The sequence below is a fragment of the Sinocyclocheilus anshuiensis genome, unplaced genomic scaffold (assembly GCF_001515605.1).
Source record: "Sinocyclocheilus anshuiensis isolate Anshui unplaced genomic scaffold, SAMN03320099.WGS_v1.1 scaffold218, whole genome shotgun sequence".
NCBI classification, from domain to species: domain Eukaryota; kingdom Metazoa; phylum Chordata; class Actinopteri; order Cypriniformes; family Cyprinidae; genus Sinocyclocheilus; species Sinocyclocheilus anshuiensis.
This window is the reverse complement of record NW_015547665.1, coordinates 417,645-428,218: the sequence shown is the minus strand read 5'-3', so window position 1 is coordinate 428,218 and position 10,574 is coordinate 417,645. Positions and strand designations below refer to the sequence as shown.

Here is a 10,574-nt window from a genome sequence, read left to right as displayed (position 1 = left end):
AATGTAAAATAAAAATGTAAAGTAATGCATTATAGTGGACAGTTGTGTGAGTTTGGCCATATAATTCATGAAAACAGTTTGTGGCAGATTAACTTTTTGTTGTTGCTTATTTGTTATCAACCCCAGTTTCCTGACACTTTCACCTTCCATCTGAACGCATTCTCCTTGCTTCACTTCTTCCTCACCTCTTAAAAACATTCCATAATTTCATAAAGTATTTATTTCTAAACAGGACAATGGACTAAGCTAGCTATTTTTGAGCAAAAATAATTTCATAAAGTATTTATTTCTAAACAGGACAATTGACTAATGGACTAAGGAGTAGCTATATGAGCAAAAATAATATTATCAGTATACAGGCATGTCCACAATGATGATAAACTATGCATAAACACAAAAGTAAAAACCACGATGGTAGCAAAATGAAACAAATGTTAAAACTAATGGTAAAAACTTTGATCTGTCACTAAATATGAATGGCAGCTATGATCATAGACAGTAGGCTAATGTTAGTCCCAGCAGTATGCGTAGGTTGATGTATTTTGGAACGGTTTAATATAGCCTATGCATAATTTATTCAGCTTTCAAGGAGGCTTATGTGTTTTATGCAAACATTAAGTACTTCCTATCTCACTGCGACCATGCAACCCATCTTTTTCTATATGCTAAAATTATCTAACTGCCATGACAACCTTTTAGAGAGACACTTGTAGTGTTTTAATCAGGAAGCGGTGGGTGCATGCGTGCATTTGTGAATGGACTATCAGGAGAAAGTCGTGAGGACAACAGTGAGAATGCTGTCATGAAAAACAGTAAACAACCTTATTAGGAAACACTTCACAGAATTGACAAAGACACAGATACTGAAAAAAACTCCTACACAGCTAATCTAAGTCATGTCTTCTCTTTAATGATTTGATTAGGCTATATGAAAAAAATAAATTTGCATAATTTAATTTTTTCATATTTATATATAGAAGAAAGCAATTAATTTTAAGTCTGTGAGAAATAATTGAATATCATGGGATTGAACGAGACATTAAAATAAACGCTAATAATTGTCCAATAATTTAATATAACATTGTTTACTTAGTGCTCACTGACCTTGTAACACTGTTTTGGTTTTGTGTCACAAGGGCAAACTTTCTGTTTATCTCGCTTTCTGTCCTTTATACTCACACACCACACTTGTACAAACATAAAAACGTATGTAATGATAGGTGATATGGTATTCCCCCCCCTCCGCAATCTAAAATGTGCCCTCATTTGACCATTTGCGCACACACAAATGCACAAAGGTACACAAAGTGTTAAAAACAAGTGGGATAACTGGCTAAAAGAAAAACTAGAGCAAGATCATTTACTTTTCGAGGTTAGATACTCAACAGACTTTAAGCACACGTGCATGAATCAAGTGTACAAACCCAAAAGTGCACGTGGCATATTTAAACAAATGCAATAATGTACAAAATATGTCACGAGGAAATAATATACAGCAATTTATAATCAGGTTATAATTTCCACAATTAAGTGTTTAAATTTTAATGTAGATACATTTAAGTAGCTAATAATTTAATTATTACAAATTAGTGGGCTTTAAATAATAGAGTGGGCCCTATTTAAAAGAGACATCATAAAACGTATGATTCATAGTAAAATCATAAAATATAATTTAATACGAAAGCTATTTTGCATTGTCCAATGCTTCCCAAAGTTAAATATCCAAAGAACATAAATAAAGTTTTTTTCAGAACGTGCATGGCGAGTCCCATGATGCTTCGCTGTGTTTGGTCAGAATTTAAATCGCAGCAGCCAATCAGAGGCGGAGATAACGAATCGAGCACAATTCAAAAAGTAGCAGCGACTCCCTGCATTCCCATCAGAGCAGCGGGTCGACGCACTATATTTATGCCCGTTTAATTTCGTTCTTATCCGAGAAATACTACCAATGCGTGCCTCAGGGAGGTGAATATACAGCTTTTAGATAAGATACACTGTATACTGTGGGTTTTCAAGTTGTTGGAGTTATTATTTGAATGTAGTTTTCGGTGGTTCGCAGCGGATATGGATAACTGGTGAATTGCGTGCTGTTTCGGGATAAAGAAGCAAGGAACTTCGCCTCGGTTATTTATTTTTCATTACTTTAGGGTTCCTTCTTCAAAATAAATCGTCCTGCAAAGTGTGCAACGATGAGCGCTGGAATCGCAAAGACGGCGAAGCCATCGGCTCATGTCGACCCCAAATCTGCTCCTCTGAAAGAGATTCCTGATATTCTAGTGGATCCCAGAACCATGAAGAGATACATGCGAGGTCGCTTTCTGGGAAAAGGAGGATTTGCGAAATGCTACGAAATCACAGATATGGACACAAAGGAGGTTTTCGCAGGGAAAGTGGTGCCGAAGTCGATGCTACTGAAGCCCCACCAGAAAGAGAAAATGAGCACAGAAATCGCCATTCACAAGAGTCTCGATAACCCACACGTCGTGGGATTTCACGTTTTTTTTGAGGATGATGACTTCGTGTACGTGGTGCTGGAAATCTGTCGGAGACGGGTAAGATCAGGGATACCGATTTGAAAACAGACCGTCAACGGTCGCTATTCCTGTCACTGGATGATCGTGTACGACAGTGCTTTAAGTTAACTCATTTAATTAAAGTATGTTAAGATTAACAGGTACTTACTGTGTTCTTACTAACGTTAGACTCAATTGTTTATTCCTTATAATAATGTACGAGATATATAAACTAAGACCGGTTCTAACGTTACTTTCTGCCTTACATTGTCAGTCAGTGGATTTTAAACGGGAGGATGTGACGTCAGTTGATTTTCTGTTTCTCGGAGATATTGTTGAAACGAACTCCAGTCAGAAATATATATTTTTTTCCTCACTTGCAGTTTTTAATGTATCTTTGTGCATCTTATGCTCGGATTCTGTAAACTCAAATAATCATCGAATACTACCAGATAAAGCAATTCTGAAAAATGGGGAAACTTTTTTTTTTTTTTTTTTTTTAACCAGGAGGTTCTTGGTGAATTCTTATTTGATTAATTTGCTTCCTGTTTAAAATTTTTTTTTTTTTGTGAGAACATTGTGTGTGTGTGTGTGTGTGTGTATATGTATAATTTTTTTTTTTTTGTAGTGCAAGCAGAGTAAAAAAAAAAAGGTTGTTTGAAGTTCCCGCCTGCTCTAGATTTGGTGCTTCATTTCTTTCTCTTTACTTACAGTCTCTCCTTGAATTGCACAAGCGGAGGAAGGCAGTGACGGAGCCTGAGGCCAGATACTTCATGCGTCACACTATTCTGGGTTGTCAGTACTTGCACAACAACCGGGTCATCCACCGAGATCTTAAACTTGGAAATCTGTTCCTCAATGATGACATGGATGTGAAAATCGGTAAGCAAACACTGATTGTTCTTTGCCTTTTTATTTCATCCCTGACCTCTTTTAATCAAGACTGTTTGTCCCATTTCTCTCTCTTTAGGTGACTTTGGTTTGGCCGCTAAGATCGAGTTTGATGGAGAGAGAAAGAAGACCCTGTGCGGCACTCCAAACTATATCGCCCCAGAGGTGCTCTGCAAGAAAGGCCACAGCTTTGAAGTAGACGTATGGTCACTGGGATGCATTCTGTAAGTCCGTTGTTAGATTAAATAACTATGGAAGCATTTGATTTTCATAAAACACTAGCTCTCTGATGGAATATCATTCTTGCATAATGATTCATTTTTATAATTGAGCATGTATGATTGCTGATGGTCTTGTAATATGTCTATCAGATACACACTGCTGGTTGGAAAGCCACCATTTGAGACATCCTGTCTGAAGGAGACCTACATCAGAATCAAGAAGAATGAGTACACCGTTCCTAGAGTAAGTATCTTTGCATCAGGAGTTGGCATGAAATAAAAATACTATTTTCTAAATGTCTGTTATAGTGACGGAGACTCGAACTCGCAACCTTTGGGTTACGAGTCCGACTCTCCAACCATTAGGCCACGACTTCCTCCTAGCTTCTATTGTGGAATGTTTAATGCAGCTAAAGTGAAAAGTGAATCTCCTCTTCGGTGTGAAAAACAGATTGGTGGTATATTACATTATGCTTCTTTTGTCTTGTTTAGCACATTAATCCAGTTGCTGCTGCTCTGATTCGTCGGATGCTGCACGCTGACCCTACGCTCAGACCTTCTGTGTCTGAGCTGCTGGCCGATGAGTTTTTCACCTCCGGTTATGCGCCTCTGCGGCTGCCCACTTCCTGTCTCACTGTACCTCCCAGGTTCTCCATCGCCCCCTCCATTCTGGATCCCGCCCTCCTTCGCAAACCCCTCTCGTCACTTAATAAAGGTATGCGTGTAGATAAATCCATTTTTAAAATGCTTTCTTGTAGTATCTTGGCACAACTGTTTACTTTATTTAAATGGCTATGTTGGATTTCAGTGTTCCCCCTACTTCATTGAATATTGTCACTCAGAAATAAAATGAAATTTGAAACGCTTTCATGTTGCATGCAATCTTCTGTGTGTACAGGAACAGACAGTCCAATTGAGAAAATGGGAAAAATGGAGCAGCAACAAAGGGAAGATCCTCAGCAGAGGTTAGTTGTTTTATCTGTGTAGATACTGGCAAACTATTGACTCTTTAAAGGGGTCATATGATGCGATTTCAAGTTTTCCTTTCTCTTTGGAGTGTTACAAGCTGATTGTGCATAGATAAGATCCCTGAAGTTGCAAAGACTAAAGTCTCAAAACCAAAGAGATATTCTTTATCAAAGTTAAGACTCTGCCACACCCCCCTAAAACGGCTCGTTCTAATACATCCCCACATATCTACCTCACTATGTGGAAATATTAGCATAATGCTGCCCAAATGTGCACGCAAAGAAAGAAGGCGTGGTTTCAGTAACCGCAGTTAGTGTTGATGCAGCCATGTCAGGGAGACGCTGTGTGTTTCTAGGCGAAAGCAAAAGCACTTTATTTGGCCTTCCGAAAGCAGATGCATTTAGGAATCTTTAAGATTACTTACAACAGAACAGCAATGCATTTTATGGACGACCGTTTTGTGAAACTAGGAGGTAATTCTGACTTTGCTATGACAATCTGGCGCTTCTGAATCAGCTACTGTTTTGTTACTAGTTTAAGTATTTGCTATTGACTGTTCAAATGCGGAGTTGTGCGTGTGCGCGTGTGTGTGCGCGCATGTGTATGTGTGTGTGTGTGAGAGAGAGAGCCAGAGAGAGGGGGTCACATCACAGTGGAGTCAGCTGTCTTAACCGTGGCTTGTGTACTGCAAACACATACCAGCTTCATCACTGTGTCTGTCACGCGACTCTGTCTTTACATTTATTTTGAAAGCTGAAGCTCGCGATTATGGTAAGGGGCGTTACATTTCCGACGAGTGCTTGTGGTGTTCGGCCAATCACAATGCACTGGGTCAGCTGGCCAATCAGAGCAGACTGCGCTTGTCGGAAGGAGGGACTTTGTAGAAAACGAAGCGTTTGAGAGAGGCGGGGCATAGGGGACCTACAATAATGTACAGTATTTGAAAAATAATGTGTTTTTTGAACATTAAAGCATGTCAACATATTCTGTTACACCAAATACACAAAATGATCTTTAAAAAAGCATCATATGACCCCTTTAAATCTGGTTTTGAACACACATTTTGGCCAATAGGATTAAAACCATGATTTTTTAAATATAATTTTGAACTCTGGCTTGCATCCATTATAAATGTAGAGTTTGGGCTTTACAGAAATATGTTTGTATTTAATGAATTTGTCACTAAATGTAATGTTTTGCACAGGGATGGAGTTGAACAACCTGACTGTCATCTAAGTGACATGCTGCAGCAGCTGGCCAGTCTCAACACCGCCAGGCCATCTGAGAGAGACTTCATTAGACAAGGTAACCACGTGGATTCTTTGCATCGTGCAACAGAAGGGATGTTGCTGTATTTTAATGGAAACAGGAATAGGAGCTACTGTGATAGTAAAAATCTATAGAACTATACTTTGTGCATTTGCACATAAAGCCACAAAAATATGGTCATGTGCTGATTGGTGTACATGTTCAAACTATTGACAAGCATATTGCAATGACTGATCTTTCCCTTTATAGGGGAAGCCGAGGACCCTGCTTGTATTCCTATCTTCTGGATTAGTAAATGGGTCGACTACTCTGACAAATATGGCCTTGGTAAGACACCATGCTGACACTGATATACTCAAGCCAGTATCCAAATTGGAATTTGTTGTTGCACTAAAATTTCGGTAACTGGAATATTCCCTAAAAACTGTTGAAACTGTCTTTATTCCCTCTAAACCGTATCATTAGCATTTCTCCAATGATGCATTTTGACTCTTAGTATTTTTATTTTTTTTGTGCAAACCAACTACAACAGGCAAACATGTAAGCAGGGTGAACTCACTTTGTGAGTTCATGTAGAGTAGAAACATTTAAAATTTGTTTGGTTGAAATGGAGAAGTGGCTCATTGCTGAAGAACTTTACTGTGACTGATTGAATTTATTGCCTGAGAACACAACACTCTTAACAGCATAAGTTCAATTACCCTAATTACTGAAACTTTTATTTTAGGGTTTTGGCTAAATAAACTTATTTTTAATTCTGGTTAAAAAACAAAAAAAAATTTTTGGTGCATCACTACAATTAGTAGAGTTCGCTGCAGTTTAGTTTGGTGGATCCATCAGTCCTTAAGGAATGCGCAAAGTATTCTTCTTTCACTAGCTATGTTTCAGTCAACAGTTTTCAGCACACTCTGAGAGTCCTGCACAGGTCCTGTTTAGTAAACTCGCACCCGCCCTGCACATGCAGTACTTGACGGAACACCTGACCCGTTATCCGACAGGAGCATTCATTTAATTCCATACCCTGACCCGTTTGACAAAGACCACAACCTGAACTGCACCCGCACTAAATCTAGTACATCAGGTAGGCAAACATTTTCTCATGTAATGAGCAATCAAACCAAAATTGATGGATTGATGAAAAATAGATATACATTGCAACATGGTAGTTAATTAACATAAAAAAAGATGAGAACGTGTGTCCTTTGTGTAAATGATGCGAAATTTTTGCCTACATATATGAACAATCTGCCCATATGGGGAATGACTCTGCATTTGAATGCATTTGTCTCTTCTGAAACCCTACAGTGTATATGTGGCCATTGGTCCTCCTAACAGCATGAATAAAACTTTTATTCAAATTGTAAATAGATTTATATACAGAAAGCAAGCAAGGAGCACTCCCGTTATAATCAAGCTGCCATTCATGTCAGTTGCAGCGCGATTGGCTACGACGCTCGATGCTGCAAATCATGTAAATAGAAACCTTTTTTTTTTGGGTCTTCAGACTACAAAGTGTGAACGCAAGCAAGCACCATTTGAAAGCAGCTGCCTATCAGCAGATATAGAATTGAGGCCCTGTTGAATTGAACACCGCAAATGACAACATAAATAATATTCCACCAGCTACATCAAATATTAGCTGTTCATCCGTCCCACGTGCAGGACTCTGCTCTGAGGTTCAAGTAATGTATTATGTAGGGAAAAAAGTCACTGTCTTCCACGGTTGCGGCAGCTATATATACTGAACAAAATTATAAATGCAACACTTTTGTTTTTGCCCCCATTTTTCTATATATGTATATATGTATATGTATATATATGTGTATGTATATATGTTCCTGTGGCTCAGTGGTGCACACTACAAGTCGCTTTGGATAAAAGCGTCTGCTAAATGCATATATATATATATAATATTAACTTGTATACACTTTACATATATATATATATATTTTTAGGAATATACGGTGGTGTGAAAGTGTTGGCCCCCTTCCTGATTTCTTATTTTTTTGCATGTTTGTCACACTTTAGTGTTTCAGATCATCAAACAAATGTAAATATTAGTAAAAGATAACACAAGTGAACACAACATGCAGTTTTTAAATGAAGGTTTTTATTATTAAGGGAAACAATTCTGCATAGATGAGTGGACCAGAATTCCTCCACAGCGCTGTAACAGACTCATTGCAAGTTATCGCAAACGCTTGATTGCAGTTGTTGCTGCTAAGGGTGGCCCAACCAGTTATTAGGTTTAGGGGGCAAACACTTTTTCACACAGGGCCATGTAGTTTTGGATTTTGTTTTCCCTTAATAATAAAAACCTTCATTTAAAAACTGCATGTTGTGTTCACTTGTGTTATCTTTTACTAATATTTAAATTTGTTTGATCTGAAACATTAAAGTGTGACAAACATGCAAAAAAATAAGAAATCAGGAAGGGGGCCAAAATTTTTTCACACCACTGTGTGTGTGTGTGTGTGTGTGTATGTATGTATATGTATATATGTATATATGTATGTATGTATATGTATGTGTATATATATATATACACACACACATACATATACACATACACATACAAATATGTAAAATATATATATTACACACAAATTTCTAGGAAGTGAAGATTGTTTTCTTGAACACACAGGATGGAAAAGGTGATTTATTCACAAATGTTTTGAGAATTCGGTCTTTTTTTTTTTTTTGTGCAAGTTTCATTCAGAAACGGCTACTTGCATGCTGTCTAAAAATATTGCCCATATGCTAATGTATTTTTGCCCTTCATAGGTTACCAACTGTGTGATAACAGTGTAGGCGTTCTGTTCAATGATTCCACGCGCTTGGTCATGTACGCTGATGGTGACAGTCTGCAATATATTGACCGCAACTCAGTAGAATCCTACCTCAGTGTTCGTTCCTACCCTTCTTCGCTCTCCAAAAAGGTCTGTGTATGCTGGAAATAGCGCAACAAACGAGTTTCATAATGGTTTTGTTATCCAGGATTGCTGAAATCTTTTTTTTTTTTTTTTTTGTAAAATTGTATGTCTTTACTGTCACTTTTGATAAATTTATAGCATACTGCATAAAAATGTTAATTTCTCTATAAAGTCATTTACCACAAACTTTTGAATGATACTGTTTTTTTCTCATAATATATTCTTTTTATAAATCCAGAAATACATTGCATTACAGACGTAAAATCAGTTGCTAATGTCATAATGTTGAGTTTAAGCAATTTTCCCTAATATTTGATCTTCCTCTTCGGATTGCTGAAGTTTTTTTTTTTTTTTTTTTTTGGTTTAGATTACACTCCTCAAGTACTTCAGGAATTACATGAGTGAGCACTTGCTGAAGGCTGGGGCAAACATAACACCCCGTGATGGGGATGAACTGACCCGGTTGCCTTACCTCCGCCACTGGTTCCGCACAAAGAGTGCCATCGTGCTACACCTGAGCAACGGAACTGTGCAGATCAACTTCTTCCAGGTGAGAAACTGGCATGTCTAAAATGGATAAAGTACTGCATCTGGGTACTTGTGATGTCAAACAAAATCCAGAAGAATCCAAACTGAAACTGTGAACTCACCATTTTCTCTTTGTGCCCTCCAGGACCACACTAAGCTTATTTTGTGTACCCTGATGGGAGCAGTGACGTACATCAATGAGAAGCGAGAGTTCTACACCTATAAGATGACCCTAATCGAGGAGTTCGGATGCTGCAAAGAGTTGGCCAGCCGTTTGCGCTACGCTCGCAACATGGTGGAGAAGCTCATGGCCTGCAAAAGCACTGCCGCTACTGCTACTTCCACCCGCTAACATCACAAATTGTATAGCTTTGTGTTCACCACCAACTCTGCTCGAGTCTGAGGGCCTTTAAATATTCCAGCAGTAAAACTTGGTACAGTTCTACGCTATGACTTCCTCCTCTGGATCTGTTGTTTACTCTACTATCACTTGTTTTTTGGGGTTGGAGTTTGTGACCATGCCGGCTCTCCGTATCATGTGAATGCTCTTGTACATGTTTTAATGTTTTAGAACTTGTCTGTTTACCTTTTGACTGTTCTTTGTATAAAAGCTTTTGAGGTTAATCTTTTAATGTGTAAGAGAATATTTGAAATAACTTGGTATTCCAAAATAAAGGTCTTTTTAGAGAAATTGTGATTGTTAGATACTGTTAATGATAAATAGAAGTTTATAATTGAGTTAAATTAAAATATAAGTGTCTTGAAAATGTGTTGTGTTTGAGTCAACATGAAACTTTGATCATTCAATCATTTAAATTTCACTTTACTCATTTTAGTATTTTTGAAATGGGGTGTTTCATGTTGAGTTTTCCAAGGTAATATGCACTAAGTTTGGGATTAGTATTTATTATTATTACTATTATTATTTTTATAATTAAAACATTTTAGTCAGGTTGCATTAAAGGGTTAGTTCACCCAAAAATTAAAATTAGCCCATAAATTACTCACCCTCAAGTCATCCTTGGTGTATATGACTTTCTTCTTTCGGACGAATCCAGTCGGAGTTATATAAAAAAATTGTCTTTTATCTTTCAAGCTGTTTAATGCCACTCAGTGGGTGTTGCATGCATCAGTCCAAAAGAAGTTAAATAAAAAGCGCCCATCCATTTAAAAAAAAGTGCCTCACACGGCTCCGGGGGGTGAACAAAGGCCTCCTGTAAAAACATCCATATTCAAAACGTAATCACTTT

The 10,574-nt window shown here is 37.7% G+C and overlaps 1 protein-coding gene across 1 annotated transcript; it reads left to right on the top strand.

Annotated features, from left to right (window-relative positions):
• Positions 1 to 1,837: 1,837 nt before the first annotated feature.
• Positions 1,838 to 9,977, top strand: LOC107702528 (serine/threonine-protein kinase PLK1-like). The gene is made up of 11 exons (XM_016504876.1): positions 1,838 to 2,552; positions 3,227 to 3,395; positions 3,484 to 3,628; positions 3,776 to 3,869; positions 4,118 to 4,340; positions 4,524 to 4,590; positions 5,799 to 5,899; positions 6,113 to 6,190; positions 8,648 to 8,802; positions 9,164 to 9,346; positions 9,470 to 9,977. Exons 1-11 carry the CDS (start codon positions 2,190 to 2,192, stop codon positions 9,674 to 9,676), a joined length of 1,785 nt encoding a protein of 594 aa, XP_016360362.1. The 5' UTR covers positions 1,838 to 2,189; the 3' UTR covers positions 9,677 to 9,977.
• Positions 9,978 to 10,574: the final 597 nt, after the last annotated feature.